Raw genomic sequence first — 24055 nt, 5'->3', positions numbered from 1 at the left:
CATGGTTTCAAAGCGCTTGAAGGGACACCTGCTGGTCAAAACCGTGTAAATGCAACAAAAAAATCAAGTGCATTCATTTTTTTCCCAAACACACTTCGAATTTTAAATTGAAAGTATAACATAAATACACTTCCATTATCTAATATGGTTAAACAGTAATTGTATGCATAATTTGCATTATTTCCGAAAGAAGCTACATGATTCATATAGGTACAACACGAATCGCCTCAAGCAGAGAAGCATTACATTTTTAAAACAATTCAAAACTAGTAATATGTAACAAAGCCCAATTTACTGAAATAACTGATTTAAACAAAACATTTGTAAATGTTAAGAAGCTTTGTGAAGTAGTGTTTCGAACGCTGTCATCACTAGCGTGCTGGCTATTCATAGTCTCACTAGATTATTACAGTTAACGGAAAAACGGCAAAAGGTTTATATTTGAAAGCACCAAAACAAACATGTCTGAAACCTCAACCCTTTTTGATGTGTTTGCTGTCGTTATAGACACGCCCCTTACTGCTGATTGGCAAAAGTGCAGTGAATGTTTTTCAAATATTGCTTAGCTGACCTGTAAATCCAATGTTTTGGCCTAAAATGGCAGTTCATTAATTATTTATTTTCTTTTTGGCGTAGACACTTTATTAATCTGGGGTCACCACAGCGGAATGAACCACCAACTTATTCAGCATATGTTTTACGCAACGGATGCCCTTCAAGCCGCAACCCATCACTGGGAAACAACCAATCATCCACACACATACATTAAAGATAATTTAGCGTACCCAATTCACCTATACTGCATGTCTTTGTACTTGTGTGGGAAACCGGGGCGCCCTGATGAATGCCACATGAACATGGGGAGAACATGCAAACTCCACACAGAAATCCCAACCGACCCAGCCAAGGCTCGAACCAGTGACCTTCTTGCTGTGAGGCGATTGTGCTTCCCACTGCACCACCACGTCGTCTAAAATGGCTGTTCACTCTATAAATTGTTAAATATAACGATAACTATATTTGTGTTTACACCAGCAAACAATAACAATCTGTTTATTTTTAGAACATGCTTTTATTTTTGCACTGCCACCTTGTAACCTGCAGATGTCCGCAGTGTGCTAGGATTCTAGTGCATCCAGTGAATCCAGCTTGTGTAATTATCAATTCAAGCAGTGAATTTAGCTATCGCGGTCAATGTTGACAAGTATTAAAAATGTATATATACCAGCACAAAGAAGCTAAACCTATACTTAACACCTGAGGTACTTTGCTTGCTTTTTTTGCTAAAATGTTATTATTCTCTTTAACAAAAAATAGTTTTCAATATAGCCATTATCTTTGATCTTTTAAAAGAAGGCTTAACATGACGCAATATGAGCTTCTCCACAATGATTTCTGTAGCTTTAAATTGTGAAATCCCTTTATATTAAATTAGATTCTGATTGGCTGTCAGTGTTTTGCTTATAAACTGAAAAAAAGTTTCTAAAGTGATCTCAAATATATAGTTTCTCCACATCTTTATTGTTATACATGTGGTCTGAACTCTGCTGTCATTTTAATTTCCGTTAATTTTGTATATTTTTAGAAATTTTTGTAATTTTCTTAATTTTGTTTATCTTTGTTGTCATCGTGCTGGGTGTGAATGGCTCTTAAGACTTTTGCACAGCACTGTACATCTCAATAGTCATCTCCACGGCTCACCACTTCTTTGCATGTGGGTCTGAGCAGGATGGTGTGTTCAAACTGGGCTGTGTACGAGCCCTTGGTATCACACAGAGGAGGGTATGGGTCGATGATGCCCAGGTCACACAGGTTCTTCAGGGCCATCAGGTATTTGCTTTCGCCCAAACGGTCCAGCCAGCGGCGACAGAATGCAAGTGTGCCGAAGTTCTCATTCACCACGTTCAGCAAGTGCTTTGCCCTGGGAAGCCTGAAGTTCATTAAAGAGAGGTAATAAAATAATTACATTTTAAAAATAATTATGCTTTAGAAGTTCAGTGTCTATACAGCATAAACATTCTGCAAAACATCTACTTTTTGGATTTCAATTTTGAAAGTTCTACAGCTTTGAAGAGACACGGGTAAGAGAACAAATTTTTATTTGAGGGTTAAACAGTTATTAAATCTGATAATTATATTCTCTAAATGATTCTCGAGTCAATTGCTGCATATAATAAATTAAATGTTTGCAGAAATGTAAAGAATAGGTCATTTATACTTAAATTAGTAAAATAAAAAATAAAAACACACAAATACACAATGAAAATTGGCTAACTTCTGTGTATTTTGGTTCAAACAGATATCGTTTAGGATCTGCATCAAAGTAAAAAATGTGCTGAATTGTCTCTCACAAATTTAAGACATACTTCTTGTCCAAGCAGGTGGTCACATTTGATATTTTAGCGGATGTTAGCCGATTTTCAGCTGCTACTAAGTTTCTTGATTATTATGCTGGAATGAGAGTATAGTTTCAAGTCTAGAAAATAGCAACTTTTCATTTTCTGTCAGTCTTTAAATAGGAAAATTATAGAAATTTTTAATAATTTTTGAGTGAGATGCTATTGGTCTAATCCAATTCAATGGTTTATGCTAAGCTAAGATAAAAGTGCTCAAGCCAGACCCAGAGATCGGTTGAATGGACTAAAAAACGGTTCAACTCAACGGTTTAACTCTAGGGGAGTTGCTAAATGATCGTATTGTTAAAAAAAGTGCTCCTTCAAGCATTACTCGTACCTGATCGGCACGTGTCCAACGTCAAAGTTCTTCATGTAATGTGAGCAGTCCATGTCATCATGCACCACTCCTTTACCAGTGCTGCCGAATGTCTCTATAGCGTACACCTCACCCTCCTACACAGCAGTGGAATAATTGAGGTACAGTCAAAATATTTACATAATTCCATAAAAATTGCCATTTCAATCAGTTAAGTTTAATTCAGATTCTTAGAAAGGACAATTTCCCTGCATTTTTTTACACTACAGTGAGCTAACAACAATATAGCAAAACATATAAGGGATGATCACACAGACTGGGTTGTCAGGCCCCTTAATTGCCAGGACCCTATGCACTCTGTCACCCTTTTTATATATAGAGACTACTTAAAATATACACTACCTGACAAAAGTCTTGTCTGAGGAACTACAAACAATAACTAGACTTCTAGTTGATCATTTGGTATCAGAAGTGATTTATATGGAAGCTAAAGGCCACTAGATTATGCTTATTTTACCAAAATAAAATAGGATCATGCCTTGATTTTTAATTATTTGATTAGGACAGTAAGGTCTGACTTTGCTTAGGCAAAAAAAAATAATGTATAGAATATAAAGTCATGGTGCAGTGGAAAAATAATTACATTGTGTATGACTCCCATTAGCTTGGATGACCCCATCCAAACATCCTTCTCTGAAATGACTCAAATAATTGATTAATAAAGTCATCTGGAATGGCAAAGAAAGTGTTCTTGCAGGACTCCCAGAGTTCATCAAAGATTCTTTGGATTCATCTTCAATGCCTCCTCCATCTTACCCCAGACATGCTTAATAATGTTCATGTCAGTTGATTGGGCTGGCCAATCCTGGAGCACCTTGGCCTTATTTGCTTTCAGAAACTTTGATGTGGAGGTTAAAGCATACAGAGGAGCGCTATCCTGCTGAAGAGTTTGCCCTCTCCTGTGGTTTATAATGTAATGAGCAGCACAAATTGACACCTCAGGCTGTTGATGTTGCCATCCACTCTGCAGATATCTCCAGAGTATATACAATAATCAGAGAGTGCAATTCTATACCTTTTAAGACCTTTTTTAATACCTTATAACCACTTCATGGTTCAACCGGAAACATTGGAGAGATTTTACACAGTATATTTACTAAATATTAATGTAAGAAACTAATCCAAAACTAAAACATTATTCATATACTGAATAAAAATCTATTAAATCTAGCTAGTTCAGCAGGTTGGCGCCTATAAAACTGCAGAAATAAAGGTGTTGACTTGGTTGCTGCAGTAAACAAAGCATCATGATGTCAAATCTAGCAGGATATTATAGATTTCATAAATTACACAGCATCTTGATATTCGCAGATTTAATTCTGGCAAACTTTACCATACAACCATGCATTGCATAATCAAAAATGATATTAAATTTAATGTCTTGCAAAAAAGCATTTAAGACTTTTTAAGGACCTTAAATTTCTCTACATTGATTTATCAACTTTAAATAAGATTTAAGACCCCGCGGACACCCTGTCTCTTGCATGACCCATTACTGAATGTAAACCCAAACCATGATTTTTCCTTCCCCAAACTTGACTGATTTCTGTGAGAATCTTGGGTCCATGCAGGTTACAGTAGGTCTTCTGCAGTATTTGTAATGACTGGGATGCAGTTTAACAAATGATTCCAAATGATCAACAAGAAGTCACGTTATTAATTGTTGCTCTTACAACTGGGATTGACGACAAGACTTTTGTCAGGTACAGTATATTTATACTGTATTTAACATACTGTCAACTAAAAGCATATTACCTACTAAAAGTATGTATACATATTGTGATAAAATGCAAAGTGAAAGTACAGGCAAAATAAAAGATTCAATCAGCAGCGCATTAAAGGTAAGGTCATGGTAATCATTACACACATTACCATACTAATCTTTAGAAACACTAAAAAAAACAACAACACAAAAATACACAAACACTCAAACAAAAACACTCCCATACACAAACACACTAATAAACACTCAAACACACACAAGAACAAAATTACACATACAAACACACTTAAACACAAACACTTAATGACTCAAGCACGTACACACACACACATACTCACTTAACACAAATAAACACACTCAAACCCAATATCGCTTATATAAACACACAAACACCCACACTCAAACACACACACACATGCAGCCATCAATAGACACACATACTCAAAACCAAGCTCATACATACTCAAACAAAAACAAACACACTAACAAACACAGTAAAACACTCACTCAAACACAGAAATACACAATCAAATACAAACATTCACAAACACAATGACTCAAACACAAAAACACTCATTCAAACACAGACACGCACTTACTAAAACAATTGTACACCAACACAAATAAACACACTTCAACCCAATATCACACAAACACACTCAAACACAATAATAAACACACAAACACCCACACTCAAACACAATTGGCTACTAAATTAGAAAAAAAAAATCAAACACACACACACTCACTTTAACAAAAAAAAACACATAAACGCACTTGTACACATAAATACACAAACATACATGCAGCCTTTACCAGACACACATTCAAAACCCAAAACCATACAAACACACTAATAAACACAATCACTAAAATACACTCAAGTTTTAACACACATAATGACTCAAACACAAAAAAACACTTACTGATTTAAACACGCGCACACAAACTAATACACAAACATGCACTTACCCAAACAGGAACACACAAGCAAACACTCAAATAAGTATCCACTCAAAGAAAAACAGACACACACTCAGTCAAACACAACAAACATACATGAACACACACTCATTCACTTACATATATTCACACATAAACACACATACAATCTTTAACACACACACTCACCTCCATCCTGGTGGCTTCTCCTCCTTTCACTATAGGCACAGTTTTTCCAGCATGTATCCGGTATTGACCAATAGAGTGTCCGTTTAGATTACGAATAGGCTTGACTGTAGAAATGCACACAAAACGATGCACGCTTGAAAAACTTAATCAAGATTTCCATTAAGAATCTGCAAGAATGGATTCATTTGTCAATACCTTGGTATGTTTTGCCATCTATTTCCACCTCGTAGGACTCCATCACCTCTTGTATTGATTCTCCAACGTCGCAAAGACGCACATCTATACCTGCACACTGAGGAACAGCATGTGTGAATGCTGAGGTCACACACACAGACAGATAGTTAGTTTAGTGTGAGGAAAGCTTACCTTAATGCCTGTGTTTGTGGCATCTGCCACTGCCTCTAGCAAATGGTCAAACTTTGGATTAAAGGTGACGGTGAAGGCACAGTCAATGATCCTGCCTGGAATACAGACATGCAGCCAACAAGACATTTATATTCAATGTTATTATTAATAATAATAATAATAATTGTAAATCATATTTATACATTTATTCTCTATGTTGATATTTATATTTTAATAATAATAATAATGGTATATAATAATCTATGATGATGATGATGATAATTATTACTATTATTAAAAATAATAAAAATAGTAACTGTGTTAATATTTATACTTAATTATTATTATTATTATTATTATTATTATTATTATTAATAACAATAATGTATTACTATTATTATTATTGATAATAATAATAATAATAATGATTACATTAATAATAATATTATTAAAAGCCTACCAGAATGATGCATTTATATTCTCTTTCTATATTAATACTCACAATTTATATAAGTACTTTTAGTAGAAATTGCAATGGTGGTAGTTGTATCATTATTTTTAATTAATACAGAATTGTTGTATGTATTAGTTATTATTATTATTAATATTCTTACACATTATAATTATAATTATTATTAATAATAAAATATATAGTAATAAAAAATATATAAAATTCATTTAGAAAATATATTTTATCCGTAATATTTGTTAAATATGTAATATTTATATTTGTAATACATTTTATATTTGTACATACATACATACATACATACATATTTACATTTTTTTACTTTTTTTATTTTGAATAAATTTTCAATTAAAAAAAACTTTTGTTCACATTGTCATTATAGGGTATTGTGTGTAAAATGTTGTAATATATATATATATATATATATATATATATATATATATATATATATATATATATATATATATATGAGCAATATCACATGAGTAGCAATGGGAAATGCGATATGGCTGTATATCGGCACTGGTGGGAGGCGTGTGTTGGCACGAGGCCGCAGGCTGTTGGAGTTCTGATATTGCATAATATCGCACGGCTATCAGCCAATTAGATTTGTGAACCAGACAGAACTGTTGTATAAATATATATATATATATATATATATATATATATATATATATATATGAAATATAAAATGTGGTACCATTTATGTGTGTGCCGAAGTCGATCTTGCAGACGTCATCGTACCGCAGGACTGTCGGGTCTCCTGCGTTCGGAGTGTAATGAGCAGCACAGTTATTAAGAGAGCAGCCGGTGGGAAAAGCCAGACCTGCGTTCAGACCATCCTCTTTAATGAGCCTCCTGCTGCAGGCTTCCAGACGCTCACTAAACACACACAAAAAAAATTCTTAGTCTAAAAAAATTGCAGGATTTGATCATTTCCAAACCAGATTGAGGAAGTAACATTTTCAATTTAACATTTTAGTTTTAATATAAAAAAAAAATGAATTTCACACTGCTGATTTATAGATGTTATACCAAACTCACCAGATGTCAGTCATAGCAATAGTAATAATGATAGACCATAGGAAATAAATAAATATTTTTTAAATAATAAAATATTAATACAAATAAAACAAAAAAATACTTTTTAAAATGATAAATAAAAACAATTAACAAATGAACAAACAAACAAACAAAAAAACATCAATCAAATAGTTAGTTTGAATAAATAATTATTTAATTTAAGAGACTGACCAGATGTCAATCATAGTCATGCCAGGTTTAATCCAGCTTTTGACGTATCGCCGCACTTGTCGATGAGCTTCTGCTGCCTGTCTGAAATCACTCCACATCTCCTCATTGGCTTCATCCAGTACTCGCTTCTCCTCATCGCTCATTCTCCACGCAGCACTGCGTCTGTTACCACATGATATGAAGTAGAATAGTAACAGTAAAAATCATATATTGCAATGGGCAAATTGAAATTTTTTGTGAGCACAATAGGGGAAAAATTACTTAAATATTTTGCTATAAATTACAGAAAATATTAAAATGTCATTCAACACATTTTGTTTTCCAGATGTTGATTATTTTATTTGGTAAATATTTTATTAGGGCTAGATAGTATTGTATATGGTGTGTGGGTTATAGTAAAATGTAAAATGCTATTTTTTAAGAATAAAAATTCCATGACAAAACAAAACCATTGTCACATAGTTTTCTTTCTTTTTTTTTTTAAACAGGAATAGATCACGCAAAAAATAAACAAAACAAAAAAAGACCCCATCATTTACTCACCCTCAAACGATCCCCCTTGGTGTATATGACTTCTTTCTTTAAGACAAATGATGAAAAATGATGCTTTTACACCTGGCGTTTTGGCATTGGTGTGCACACTTACATTGTTGCCCAAAAATCATTCATTCATTTTCTTTTCGACTTAGTCCCTTTATTAATCTGGGGTCGCCACAGTGGAATAAACCGCCAACTTATCCAGCGCATGCTTTACGAAGCAGATGTCCTTCCACCTGCAACCCACCTCTGGGAAACATCCATACACACTCATACACTACGGACAATTTAGCCTAGCCAATTTACCTGAAAAGCATGTCTTTGGACTGTTGAAGAAACCAGATCAACAGGAGGAAACCCACGCGAACACGGGGAGAACATGCAAACTCCATACAGAAATGCCAACTGACCTAGCCGAGGCTCGAACCAGCGACCTTCTCGCTGTGTGGCAACAGCACTACCTACTGTGCCCTTGTGTCGCCCTGCCCAAAAATCAATGCGTTTAAAACAATTGCATTTGTCTGAAACAAGAAAATCATAAAACCAAGGATGCCTTTTGGGTGAACAATTCCTTTAAAGTAGATTTTTTATGCGTATATAAAATCACAAAAATTACTAAAACTTTAATTTCATCATATTTCCTCTGATTCTGATGACTTTTGTTATGTAAAATAACTAGTATGTAAAATTTACTAAGAATACCAAAACAATATTTTTTTTTCCAATGATGCCTTGAGGGTGAGTAAATGCTGGGGTGATTTTCATTTTTGGGTGAACTATTCCTTTAAAGCAGACACAATACTTGTATTTTTTTATTTTTTTTTATGCATATATAAAAATCACTTTTGTATATTTCATGCAATGGGCATAGTAAAATTTTAATTTCATCCTACTTCCTCTGCTTCTGATGATTTTTATTTTGTTATGTAAATAATTAGTATGTAAAATTCAGTAAGATTACCAAAAAAACTTTTTGTTCTTCCCTGGATTAGCTTGCAGGTATTAATTGTTTAACAAAATCTTAACTATGTGCGCTACAATGTGGCAGCTTAAAGACGATTCTCATGTGGAGAATGAAGTCAAATGCATTGCTCAGGTGTGATTCAGACTCAGGTTTTGTCCATCCAAACAGATTTTTATTTTGTATTTTCTATTGGAATTAAGTTATTGGCTGGACCAATACAAATCTACAGCTTGATTTTTTTTTCTCTGAAAGCATTTGAGTTTTTCATTGGCTGTTCATTGGATTATAGTCTTGCTGAAATGTCCACTGTGGTTTAAACTTCATCATCCTGATAATGTAGATGTTAGGGTTTGATGATAATGTAGATGTTATGTTGTTGACTGGAGCAGCTAATATTAATTTACACTGACAAAAGGTAGAGGGTTGCTGAAGAACTACTGAGAGATTTTAGCTGCTGTCTGGGCTTTCCCTGCCTTTATAAACCTTCCTTTCTTCATGTGTTCAATACTTTTTTCTTGTGTCATTTAATTTCATATAACCTGATTTGTAAAATGTAAGTAGCAATTAGTTAAGGCCACTTAACTACTACTTACATCAAAAAAATAAATACAATGTACAATTAAGTGTCCTTAACTACTTCTTACATCAAAAAAATAAATACAATGTGCTTACTGTGTTTATAATGTATTTGAGAACACTTGTGGTGCTTTTGAGTTGGGATAGAGGTTGGGTTATGGACAGGTTTGATGGCATGTGTAGGTTTAAGGGTGGGTTAAGGTGTAAGGGATGGTCAGCAGTGTTTTTACAAATGTAATTACAAAAATTAATTAAAGATGTAATTACATACATGTATTTAATCAAGCATAAGTACACAGTAAAAACATGTATTTACACAATAAGTACATTGTAACAAACTATTAATTCCTATGTAAGTACATATTAGTTAAGGCCATTTAATATAAAGTGGGACCAAATTCATATATGTATTTCTTTGATTGTTATCAAAATAATTTCAATTTCAAGTCAATAACACCTTTAGAAATAAGTTTTCTGGAAAAAAATGTGAATACTTATTTCCCCCACAGCATATTCAAGTGTAAAACCCTTTTGACCACAAAAAAATGTAAAGCAGTTCCCAATTGACTGAATCAGAGTCTATATGTATCTATACATATTTTGATTTCTTAACAACTTTAAACTTCGGCAAAGTCACCTGAAGTTTTTCAATTTACACCTCATTAACGTCCTCGAAGGTGGCGGCGGGACTCCCAATAATGAATAAACGACATGAAGAAGTAGAAGTTTATGAGTTGGTCCTATTTTTGGAGCGAGTTCTTGAGGCGCGAGGGAACGTGAGTGACCTCTGTGACAGTAGATATAATATTACACAGAGCACAGGGTAATACGAGGTACAGCGGCCTGCGAGAGAACAAGGTGACCCTAGGACATTCAAGAGTGTGTTCACATTGAGGAAAGACCTTCTCACCCGTCCTGAGAGGGAGGATATTCACACTCCTGACCCACTGGAAACACACCGCTGGGGTACAGATCACAGATGGGGACGCTTGGAGGATCCGTTTGGGTTTTGGCTGGGGAGAGAAGGTGGATGTTAATGTGACTTTATATGTAAGTCTAATCCGTTTATTATGGTGGCCCCATAGTGCACAACACAATGATATTTTTAAAAAGCAAACAATAACTCAAAACACAACATCATTTCAGAAAGCAAACATTAATGCATAAAACAATGACAAAAAGTAAACAATAACTCACAACACAACAACATATCAGAAAGCAAACAATAACTTTAACAACGTGCACACGCGTCAAGCAACTGAAGCAACCTTTTAATGATGTTGCGTTGTGGTCTCAATGTCGTTGTAATGTGAGATTAATGTTTGCTTTTTGAAATGCAGTTGCGTAGTGAATTTAATGTTGTTGCATTGTGATCTTAATGTCATTGTGTTGTGAGATTAATGCTTGCTTTTTGAATTGTCGTTGCATTGTGATCTTACTGTTGTTGTGTACTGAGTAAACGTTAGCGTTGTAAAATGTTGTGTTGTAATCCTAATGTCATTGCGTTGTGATTTCAAAGGTGCAGTAAGTAAGTCTTCAGAATAGTTTTTTGTTGTGCTGGTTGAATGTCTCTTCACATTCCAATAGTAACGATTAAAGAAAATCATCCAAATGTATTTATATGTATTTTAATATTCTGGGTAAGGCATAAGACTAAAAATTGTTCGTCCAATCAAAATTTGTCAATTTGAATAATTCTGAAAAGTATCCTAAATTGTCTGTTTAGGAGAACACCCCTGTTCACGCAGACAGAGACACATTCACGTGCACACGAGAGAGTGACAGCAGTAAAAACAAACCCTAAATCCAAACTTTTTAAAATCCTGAATCAATATTGGAGTTACCTTTGCATGCTGGAGGAAGGATGACACCGTGGCTGAAGTATTTCTTTGAGACAGGTAATGTTCTGTTTTAAAACTATTTTAGTCACGCAAAGCTTATGTAGATTTTGTTGTTTTACGAATGGGTTATATGCACAGAAGTGTTGTTCAGCTACTGAAATCTTCTGGTGAAAGATTGATGTGACTACTTCCAAATTCATAAGGGACATTTTACAGCATCGATAATGTCAATATTTATTTAGTTTAACAACAAACCATCACTAAATACTGCTATTTCGCCTAGTCTGCCTTACGGAGATGAAGTTTTTCATTTTATTTTATGAAGGTTTTATATTTACATCACATTGGTTCATTTTTTAACCAAAAATGACAACCTGTGACGCGCTCCCTATATTGTTTACCATACTACTCTGAATATTTCGTCTGAAATAGCATGTCAGTATGGCTTAGTAATAAGTGAAATTCCTGCACGCTGCCGACCAAGCACTAAGCATAGTCGTGGTTTAGAACAAAATGCGTGAGAGAGTGAGACCAGCAATCCTTGCATTCATGAAAAATTGCACATTATGACAAGTTTTGCTTGCTACACAACTGAACGTTGGTGCAAGAACATGTGCTAGATATAATACAGTTTTTCATTCAGAATAGTGGTATTATAAAGTACTATAAACTTTTCTAACTGGCGAATTACATGATCTAGTGATTTCAGGAGGTGTAGCTTTGTTTGGGACTGTGTTCAAAGCTATAATACTAACGGTTAGCATTTTGGCAGATCGCCTACTGCACCTTTAATGTTGTTGTGTTGTGAGATAAATGTATGAAGGACTAGCATGCTATAATTTAACAGTGTATCGTACGCAATGTTCTTAAAAAGTGAGCTCAAAACATTTTTATGAAAAAAATTACCTCAATAAGATTTAAAGAATTTTAGGAAAATATTACTGTGAGTTTACATTCTCTATGTCTCAATGTATTTCTATTCACTTGTTAAGTGTGACATCATGCAAAGCAGTATCCAGGTCCAAGTATTATATCCAACTGTATGAGGAGACTCAACAAATGGTAATAATAAACATTTACAAAGCTATGTATCATTTTCAAAAATCACGATCACAATACATGTTTCCATGGCTAATATCACGATTTGTCATGTTTATAATTAATATCCTATCTTATTTTGATTTATCTTGCTATTATTATTAATATTATTATTTCATTTATTTATTTGTCTTTTCTTTTTTATTAAGTATACTTGAATAGTATTTTATACATACATTTATCAATGTATCTTGAATTTAAAAGTATTGGAATTATTGAAGTGTTTTAAGAAATTAATACTGAGACTTTACATACATCTAGTGCATTTTAATATTGGCTGCATTTACTTACAGCAGGAATAACATGACAACGCAGACGGCTTTAGTGTCAATAAACTTATAATAACATCTAATTTAATAGCATTATAAAATATTTGAACATAAAATTACAAAGCTACATTAAAACAGTCAATGTCTCATGCTGACTTGATCGTTTTATGTTGCAACACTGATAAATATCTGCAAATTAATGACAAAGCCTTAGGTGACACTTAGGACAGGATGAAAATCCTCCTGTGAAATCAAGTCTGCACTGCAGGATTTACTCAGAGGCACGATGATGTGGCATCACGCCAGTGTACTGCATTGGCGATGAAACACTCTCCTGCCCACATCAACAGCAGCACAAATTCATCCATTCACACCTCTGTCCCGGACCATCAGACACACTTAACTGATCACCATTCATTTCACTTCAGCGCTCATTATCTTACATCTCGTCCAATCAGCAAAGAGCAAGGACACACCGGCAGCCAATGATATTTGCCCTGACTCTGGCCCTGCAGGAACACAATGTACGAGGATGGGAGAATAGAAACTTACGTCCTTTCTTCTTCTTTGGCTTCTTTTTCTTCTTTTTGCCTGAAGTGTTATCAGCTTCCTCACCATCTGTAATGAAGTTTACATGATTAGCGAGTACAATTAGTTATAATGAATAATTAGTGCCAATAATCAAAGCTCAGAATATATGCTTATTATTTTAGAGCAATCAATTAATACATCTATGTGAAATTATATATATATATATATATATATATATATATATATATATATATAATAAAATAAAATATATATCAAGTTATAGAATAACTTGCCTAATTACCCTAACCTGCCTAGTTAAACTAGTTAAGCCTTTAAAATGTCACTTTAAGCTGTATAGAAATGTCTTGAAAAATATCTAGTCAAATATTATGTACTGTTATCATGGCAAAGATAAAATAAATCAGTTATTAAAAATGAGTTATTAAAATTATTATGTTTAGAAATGTGCTGAATTTTTTTTCTCTCTGTTAAACAGAAATTGGGGAAAAAATAAACAGGGGGGCTAATAATTCTGACTTCAACTGTATAAATATATATTTAAATATATATTTAAATATAGTTTACTAAATTTTATTTAGTATAGCATGTAAACCAATATTATTATTTTTTTAAATATGTTTGTGACAATTATATATGGAACAAAAATCACAACAAAATCACTCAAATATTAATGAAAATATAAATAAAATGGTAGAAACCAAATGTGAGTAAATGTATTGAATATGCTACAGAGATTTATTTTATATTGGTAATCTAATTATATGTTATTATAAGCTTGAAACTAGTCAAAACATTTTAAAGGAATGAAAGGAAAACATAAAAAGTACTTAAAATAAACAAATAATTAAAAACAAATAATGAAATAAATTCATTTTACACAGTAATTACACTGTACATTTTTAAGGGTGCGAAAGTCTTTATTAAAATATAATTACGGCATTTCGAAAGGATTAAGCTAGGCTGTTGTGCCATGACCTTGACATATTATGTATATTACAAATATTAGTAGTAAATATATATAGTATATATAAAATATATAGTATATTATATACAGTAAATATAATTAAATATATATATACAGTAAAGGTCAGAATTATTAGGCCCCCTTTGAATTTTTGTTTCTTTTTTAAATGATGTTCAACAGAGCAATGGATTTTTTACAGTATGTCTGATAATATTTTTTCTTCTGTGAGAAGTCTTATTTGTTTTATGTCGGCTAGAATAAAAGCAGGTTTTGATTTTTTAAAAACCATTTCAAGGTCAAAATTATTAGCCCCTTTAAGCTATATTTTTTCAATAGTCTACACCAAACCATCGAGATACATTAACTTGCCCAATTACCCTAACCTGCCTAGTTAACCTAATTAACCTAGTTAAGCCTTTAAATGTCACTTTAAGCTGTATAGAAGTGTCTTGAAAAATATCTAGTCAAATATTATTTATTGACTATTTATTTACAAATATTATTTACTGATTTCATCACGGCAAAGATAAAATAAATCAGTTATTAGAAATTAGCTATTAAAGCTATTGTGTTTAAAATTGTGTTGAAAAAAATCTTCCCTCCATTGAATGGAAATTGGGGGAAAAAATTAACAGGGGGGCTATATAAATATATATAGTATTTATAGTAATGCATAAATATATTATAGTGCATATATTATGTACTGCAAAATCTTATCTGCAATACATCATACACACAAAGTGGGAGCAAATGAGGCCAGTAAAGCATTATAATAGATCATTTATGCAGTAAAAAAAAAAAAGAGTGTGCAATCTTGAAGTGTGCCCTCGCCAGCACAATACCTTCTTCTCCATCCTCTTCTCTCTCTTTCTCCTCCAGGTTCTGCTGTTCTAGTGGTTTCTTCACCTCCAGCTCGCCATCATCAACCTGCTCGCTGTGTCCTGCTGCAAAGTCACACACACACACACACACAGGTGAACAAGCACATAAGCAAAGTAAGTGCTAAATGTGCCAGATGCATCACAAGCTGCAGCCTCTAACAATGTGTGTGTGTGTCTCAGGAAGTGAGTAACTGCTGTCAGTTTGGAAAGTGTCCATAACTTCATCTCATATAGTGGATCTATAGGAAAGCAAACCTGGCTCAATCTGCAGCATCATATAACCTTGGTAGGGCGACACTTTAGACCTGATGATGCAAGTACATACTGAGCAGCACAAGGAGCATATGCAGAGCAGAAACGTGTAGAATCTACACAAAAATTGCATTTCACCAATTAAAATCCTTATCAAAAATGTGGTATTTAAAGAGATAGTACACTCCAAAAAATATATTAAATTGTACCTTTATTTGCTCATTTGTTCCAAACCTTGAGTCTCTCTTATTGAACAAAAAAATAAGATATTTTGAAGAATGTTGAAAACTTCCATTCACTTCTATAGTAGCTTTTTACCTGTATAGTACAGTACCGGTTTCCCACATTTTCATTTTTGAGTAAACTTTCAACTCAATTCAAAGGAAATATGAAATAATAAGATTGATTTAAACTCATTTTTTATGGCTAACAGCCTAACTAAATGGCATTTCTGGCCATGTTAGCATCAAACATTAGCCAGCTGCCAACTTTAGTATATTTTTGGGATGCGTTAGGCAAAGAAATATGGTTAATTAATTGTCTATTAGGGTTATATTTTGTGGTTGATCTTGAAATGCTCAAAACTTTGTTGACCTCTAATAAATTAATTATAGAATACAAATACAAAAAAAAATATATGTAATATAACATTTTTATAAATAAATATATTTAAAATATAACATTATTTTTTATGAATGTAGTTTACAGTATTCTAAAAAATACTGATATTATGATTGCAGATCAGATTGGCGTGTCTAGATATGCAATCTATGTTATTCTGTATATATAAACAACTTTAAAATAAAACATTACATAAAAAACATAAATGCATAATAAAGTTAAAAGTGCAACATACATTTATATTTTCTTAAACATTAACAGAAAAATTCATTTAAAAAGATTAAAAACTTCTTTAGGTTCTCAAAACTGTACAATCTTTATAAAAGAAGTCAAAAATTGTATAATTATATCTTTACCGTCTAATATTCACAATGTAGAACCCCTGAAAATGTTTAATTCATCTAGTTTACTTAAAACTTACTTTTTAGAGTAGATTTTATTTGATTGTATTTGACTTCTTTTTTTTTTAGAATTGTTAGATTCGTTATATGTCTGTAAAGTGTCTTGAGATGCTACTTTTTAAAGGCACTATATAAAAATAAAGTTTAAAAAGTTTTCATGTAAAATTTCAAGTGTTTTTTCTACAATAAAAATGTTTATTATATATTATTATATATATATATATATCATGATATTATATATACATCAAATAAATGTATAAATGACTACTTTTAATATTTCATAATATTATAGTGTTGTACCATTATAAAAAACTGTTTTATTAAATATTTTCCAGTGCATAAAAAATCACTACTGTTGAAAAAACTTTTTCTTTTAGCACAAAGATATTCAACCACCTAAATCTATACACAGAGCGATTTAAAAGAGATACAGCTCTGTCTCGAGTTAATCTGAGTTCACAGCTGACTATTTAAAGCACAGCTGATTTACAAATATATATATTTAAACATCCAGCGGCCTCAGCACTTCACAACTGAATGACAAGCTCACCAGAAACAACTGACTTGTTTTTCTTCTTCTTCCTCTTTTTCTTCTTGGCTGGGTCTTCGGCTTCTCGTTCCCCGTTAACGATCAGTGTGTCCATTACCGGCGGCACCGGCAGCCCGTTCGCTTCCATGACTGCGGACTCGAGTGGACAGAGACCGATGCATTGTGGGAGGTGCAGAGAAAAGCTGCCGAATCAGCTGGTCGCATGACGCGGAATGCGAAATTATACAGTCCTACTATGGCGAAGAATCAGCTCATGAATATTAGCCTACCTAGAAAACGCTGGCTCTGAGAATCCAGAAAAGTGATTTAGTTAATATTTATAAACATGCCTTCGCTAACAGAGTCGTTTATTCGCCAGCTGATGAGCGCGCCGTGCTACTTAGCCTATCCGATAGGTTCATTGTGTTAACGTCATTGCATATAGTTAAGTCAAAAATCACCCTTGTTCCCCTACTATGTTTTTTTTTAAGTGACGAGCGGAATATTAATGAGGGAAATCCATTCAGAAAAAGTGCTTCACAGTGCAGGTTTATTTTTTAACTTGCAAAGTATTAATTCCATATTCATATGCTGACGTTGCTATAATGTGTAAGCAAGACTTTTAAGCAATTAGTTTGTGTCATGTTTTACAGTAAAACAATAATAGAATGAATATTACAGATAAGAAATACTGTGTTACCAATGAAATACTATAAAATAATTGACTACTAATTGAATTTTTATTATAATTTTAAAATAAACATAGTGAATGAATAAATATTACTATAAAAATAATATGCATAATGTATAGGACATAAAACGTAGTCCTATATAGAGTGTAGAGTATAATAGTAGCTCTGTATTTGAAAATATTTTATAATAATATAAATAATACATAATAGTTATATATTATTACTATATTTATTTTCTTGTAGTAATGATAAAGTAAATTATTTGAAAATATTTCATAATAGTCATTATGCTTTTTATTATGAGCAACTGGTATATTAGGGATGCTCCGATCGATTGCCCGAGGATTGGCATCGGCCGATAATCACATTTAATGAGTCGCCAATCTGGCTTATTTTATGAACCGATTGCAGGTGTTTGTTTATGAGTTTACAAGCAGAGGAAGACGCACATGCGTACCTGAGTTATACGGAGAGCAGCACTACAACATGTGAGGCGGTAAATGATGCGTAAGGACATAAGCGATTGCTGCATATGCATCACAGCAGCTAAAATATATACAGATGTGGTGCAACCTCTGTTTATACAGTTTATTGGCATTGTGAGGAAAGATCTCTTTGTTTCAACACTATATATCCAGTGTTTTGAGCAGCTGGGACGCAAGCAGAGCAATCAGCCCGATCTTGTGTCCAACCGTATGACCTCTCCTGGAAGCTCCATGAGTCTCCCCTACATATTATCTATTATTTTCTGTAAAGCTGCTTCTGTCCACATTAAATGTTTAGAAGAGACATGTTTAAGATTATATGCAGTAAAAATGTATAGGATTATATGAAGCATTCTTAATTTATTATCTTAGACAGGACGAGATCTCCACTTAAGTATCCTATTTAGAGGGAAAAATGTGCTTTATGCAATGGCAAAGATACATAAAGCTTGAAGCATCAGAATTGGTACTTGTTATCGGGCAATCACCATGACAAGGAATAGGTACTAGATATCGGCTGCAAAAATCCTGATTGGAGCATCCATAATATATATCTCCCTCTATATATTGTTTTTTTTTTTAATCATTATTCATTTCCTTTTTTTTATTACATTGTCCAGTAGATGGCAGTAACTTTGCTTTAATTGCACGCGTTTTTGTGCTCACACAAGTCATATTTTAGTGTGAAGCCACTAAAGACAAACTCACATATTTGTACATATACTTTATTTCACAAATGAAATGCAAGATTGACACTTTTGGAGTGAAGGGAAAAAAATATAACCCTTTAAAAAAGGCAAAACTGGTGCTGAGTGAAGACAAACACACATAGACAGTCTCTGCCAGGCCAAGACAAGTGTTTGAAATCATGCACATATGCATGGGGGAAACTCAGGAATATTGGACCAAAGAAAACCATCATATAATTTACATACAAACATTATTATATCTGAGATTTTCCTCTCTTTTTTAGCAACATTTCTCAATGACATTCCAGGTCTCATAACATTTAACCGTAAAGTGCAACAGTCCTTACAAGGGGAAAGTGTTTAAGGCAAGTTTAAGTTCGCTTGGTATTTTTTCCCACAGTGTTAAAAGTGAATTTGAGTTTAAAAATGGTTTTATGTGAAAGGCTATGTCAGCCTTGAGCATTACTTAATTAAAAAAAAAGTTATTTTAATAAGTACCTGACAAAAATTAGGTTTATTTCTATTTTTACTGTAGAGTTTTTAATGGATAAATATATTTTAAATGTTTGTCACTTACTTTAAAACAATAATAACCTTGTGAAGGTCACCGTGATGAAACTCCAGCTGCGTGTGAACAGTTGTGTGTGTCAAAGTTTGATGAAGCAGAAATGAAACGAGGGCATCTATTTATTTCTCTAAAGAACGACCTCACAAAAACAAACGTTCAGAAAGGAGGCTTCGCTGCTGGAGAGATGCAGTCTTTTTTGAGGACATCATGCCAGCCACTAGGACGACAGAATTAGCTTTATCTTGTCGTAGTTAACAGGATGAATGTTACAAAACAATATTAATACAAATTTGCATAATGGAAATCTGCCTATTTTTTTTTTTGAAAAATGAAGATTTAATTGGATTGTGCGCATTGTTTACTTGAATTTACTTAACAAAATAATTATTACTTTAATGTGTGGAAGGGGGAGGGGGGGGGTCTCATTACCACAATGGGAAAAAAAATCTATAAAAATGTTAGTGGTGTAATGAAGGGCAAAATTCTCATTAGAAAAAAACACAAAAATAAAATAGGTGAAATATGTAAGGAGGAAAAATACTTCAATTTAGAAGATATCAATTCATCAGTGATATAATGATGTAAAGAAACTGTCATTTCTGCAATGCAAAACACACACACACACACACACACACACACACACACACACACACACACACACACACACACACACACACACACACACACACACACACACACACACACACACACACACACACACACACACACACACACACACGCACACACGCTATAAGGTTAAAGGAAATTTTGTTCTGATTACCAAAAATGCAAAATAATGAAATATATTCTCATTACAGAAATGTAAAAACACAAACTTTAGTTGAAATTTGAAATATACACAGTATATTTGAAAATTGTCTACAAAAAGAAAACAAAAGATTTATTGGAGGCATTTATTTGGAGGCAGAGTATGAGTATTCTTTATGCTAATTTTTATATATCTATTTGAATTTTGGGGTCAAATTTGATTCGTGAGATTAACCAAATTTTAAGGCATTTTTAGGAACTTGCCGTTTAAGAACTGTATGTTTAAGAACTTCATTTACAGTTAATAAAACCTGACATGTACTTTTGAGTTAGAGTCAGACACTTTTGAGTACATAGAATATGTTTAGTTGTTGCTTTGTATTTTTTATACTAGCATGTATCAGTCTGTACCTGAGGGCAGTCATGAGGAGCAGAGTAAACACAAACCTCCCCAAACACACAAATAAACACACTTGAAAACAACAAAACACACACCAGCTACATCCAATGACGTCTGTGACCTGAAATCAAACTCAATAAATACCAAACTGAATAGATGAAAATAAATAACCTGCCTTTTCAGTCGTCCTCACTTTCTCTGGTCTGCTGTGATGTTGCTTCCTCTTCCTCGTCTGAGTCCTCATATGTGCATTCCTGCATGTTTGTGAACGTATGTGAACGTGCCGCTACCTGAGCAGCCAAAGCAGAGCTAAAACTGATCGCTTCTGTGCCGTGCATTTCAGTCAACCTGTCCATCACTGATACTGTAGGCACTCGGGCTGAAAGCGGATGTATCCCATCATGCCCGGCGTCTATGAGCCCGTCCGACTGGAAGAGCTGCGTTTCCTGTGGAGTTTCTTCAATGGCGTCTTTAGCTGCTGCTGTCGAGTCTGAATCTCCGCAGGTGAATTCAGTCACTGCTTGGTTTTCGTCCTCTAGTGCGTTTAGGGTTTCAGTTTGTGGAGTATTTTTATTTTGTTCGTCAAGTGGGGAGACATGGTTGATTGTGGCGGTCGTCGAGTCCAATGAAATTTCTGTATCTAAAGAGTTTGTGCCAGTCTCTGAAGAGTCCTTGGCAAACGGAGCCAGAGCAGCTAAAGAAGAAAAATAAATAAATAAATAAATAAATAAAGAGTAAACTTTAAAGTTGAAAAAAAATCTTTCCATTTTTTAAGGTACAAATGGTTTAAATAGCTCAAAACTAGTATTTTGCTAAATAAGTATGTACTACTGTCATTATAGCTACAACAAAATAAATTGCTTATCAGAAATTAGTTTTTAAAACTAATATCTTGTCTCCTACACTCACTATTCAAAAATGTTATTTGGACTTCAACTGTTTGTATATATGTGTGTTTCAGATCATCTGAAGTAACTTGGGTTCTGCAGCAGGACAATGATCCAAAGCACACCAGCAATCCACTTCTTATTGCCTTTAAGAAAACAAAATGAAGACTTTGGAGTGGCCTAGTCAAAGTCCTGACCTGAATCCAATTGAGATGCTTTGACATGACCTTAAAAAGTTGTTTTATGCTCAAAACCCTCCAAAGAGGCTGAATTACAATAATTGTGCAAGGATGAGCGGGTCAAAATTCCTCCACAGAGCTGTAACAAACTCATTGCAAGTTATCAAACACGCTTGATTGTAATTGTTGCTGCTAAAGGTGGCTCAACCTGTTATTAGGTGTAGACTTTTTCACACGGGCTATATAGTTTTTTATTTTGTTTTCCATTAACAATAAAAACCTTTGTTTGAAAACTACATGATGTGTTTACTTGTATTATCTTTGAGTAATATTTACATTTGTTTGATGATCTGAAACATTAAAGTGTGACAAACATGCAAAAAAAAAAAGAAATCAGTAAAAGGCAAAAACTTTCACACCATTGTGTACATATGCAAAAACAACATTTCTGGATCTAAAGAGTTTGTGTCGGTTTCTAGAGGGTCCTTGGCAAACGGAGCCAGAGTAGCTAAAGAAAAAAAGTATAAATAAATTTTAAAAAGAGTGGAGTAAAAGTATAATGTTACAAAAAAACTCTTGTATTTATATTCTTGTATTTTGCTAAATATATTTGTACTACTGTCATTATGGCAAGGAAAAAAAAAAAAAAAATTACTTATTATAAATGAGTTATTAAAGCTAATTTCTTGTCTCTCAGACTCAGGAAATATTTTAAAATGCTATTCATTTTGGACTTCAACTGTTTGTATATATGTGTGTTTCAGATCATCAAATTGAAGTAACTTGGGTTCTGCACAATGATCCACAGCACACCAGCAATCCACTTCTGATTGGCTTTGGAAAACAAAATGAAGACTTTGTAGTGGCCTAGTCAAAGTCCTGACCTGAATACAAATTAAGATGTTTTGGCATGACCTTAAAAAGTTGCTCCATGCTCAAAAACCCTCCAATGTGGCTGAATTACAACAATTCCGCAAAGATGAGTAGGACAATATTTCTTCACAGAGCTGTAACAAACTCATTGCAAGTTATCGAAACACTTGATAGCAATTGTTGCTGCTAAAAGTGGCCCGTTATTAGGTTTAGACTTTTCACACAGGGCTATGTGGTTTTGCATTTCGTTTTACCTTAACAATAAAAACGTTTATTTCAAAACTGCATAATGTGTTTACTTGTGTTATTATTGACTAATATTTACATTTGTTTGATGATCTGAAATATTAAAGTTTAAATAAGAAAGTAAAATTATAGTGTACATAAGGAATCAGTAAGGGGCAAAAACGTTTTAACACCACTGTGTATATATGACATAACCAAATGTGTGATGGTTTCAAATTCTTGATTCTTTTTTTATTATTTGACATATTACAGTTAAAGGTTTTTACAGAGGGAATCACTTTATCATTATACATAACTCAGAAAATGCTGCACATGTACAGAAAAAAAACTATAATTAAAAAATATATATAATCAGGCAATTTATGTATGTACTTGTATGTATGTATATATATATATATATATATATATATATATATATATATATAGCAGAGCTCGAAATTGCGACCATTTTGGTCGCATATGCGCCCGAAATTTTATCTATGTGACCTCAAAATATATTTGGGAGCATGTGTGCGAGTGCATAAAACTGTTGTGTGCGACCAGTTTTTACTGCAAAATGTTTACCACATGCGCGGATTCGGGAGACATTCACGCAGAATGCATCTCTAAGCTCTGTGTCTGCACATGAAACGTGAAACGCAACGCTCAGGAATGGTTTAAAACAGTTGTCATTTCAACTTGCTGCACTAAACAAAGCCAATTTCGTAATGCTTGCCCCGCCTTCGCGCTCTTCTTATTGGCCCACCCCTGCTCTAGAACTGAAATATCAGCTGTCAATCACTCAGTCAATGCCTTCTGGCTTGGGATGACAGAGAGAGCTACCGACAGCTACTACCGCAAAAAAATTGTAAAACGCTGAAGAAGAGAATGAAGATAACACTGACAGATTTTGTTTTAGAAACCATGGCATCTAAAGTTACGAATAATGACACATCTTACTAGTAAGCATGTGCTGAATGTTAATCCACCATCTACACTTTTCGAAGAGTGGATAAAAGACTTCCATTGGCTTCAAGTCCGCTATGAAAAGTCTGTGGGATGGAATTTTCAGGTAACTGTTTGCCACATCTAGCATGAGAGCTTCTGTTT

General features: G+C 33.4%; 2 protein-coding genes and 1 long non-coding RNA gene across 11 annotated transcripts in view; 1 reads left to right on the top strand and 2 right to left on the bottom strand.

Annotated features, from left to right (window-relative positions):
• Positions 1–1677: 1677 nt before the first annotated feature.
• metap2a (methionyl aminopeptidase 2a) lies at positions 1678–17339 on the bottom strand. The gene is given in 11 exon segments (NM_001100054.1): positions 1678–1930; positions 2734–2849; positions 5627–5730; positions 5822–5918; positions 5993–6087; positions 7141–7322; positions 7695–7856; positions 10682–10784; positions 13532–13597; positions 15338–15439; positions 17201–17339. Coding segments are annotated over 11 exon segments (1407 nt in total). The 5' UTR covers positions 17328–17339.
• LOC137491554 (uncharacterized) lies at positions 10561–23286 on the top strand. Its single transcript, XR_015942436.1, has 5 exons — positions 10561–10821; positions 11498–11669; positions 15375–15490; positions 21743–23166; positions 23267–23286. It is a non-coding gene; the product is annotated as an uncharacterized LOC137491554 (long non-coding RNA).
• Positions 19926–24055, bottom strand: part of vezt (vezatin, adherens junctions transmembrane protein) — a 33668-nt gene continuing 29538 nt past the window's right edge. For 8 of the 9 annotated variants that reach the window (XM_087245569.2, XM_087245571.2, XM_087245573.2 and 5 more), the window contains exon 12: positions 19926–21475. In XM_087245569.2, the coding sequence (XP_087101695.2) occupies positions 20961–21475 (515 nt within the window). In that variant the 3' untranslated portion in view covers positions 19926–20960. 9 annotated transcript variants of the gene reach the window in all.

This window comes from Danio rerio, chromosome 4 (assembly GCF_052040795.2).
Source record: "Danio rerio strain M-AB ecotype USA chromosome 4, GRCz13ab, whole genome shotgun sequence".
NCBI lineage: Eukaryota > Metazoa > Chordata > Actinopteri > Cypriniformes > Danionidae > Danio > Danio rerio.
Note: the sequence above shows the minus strand (reverse complement) of the source record. Positions and strands in the feature narration are given on the sequence as shown.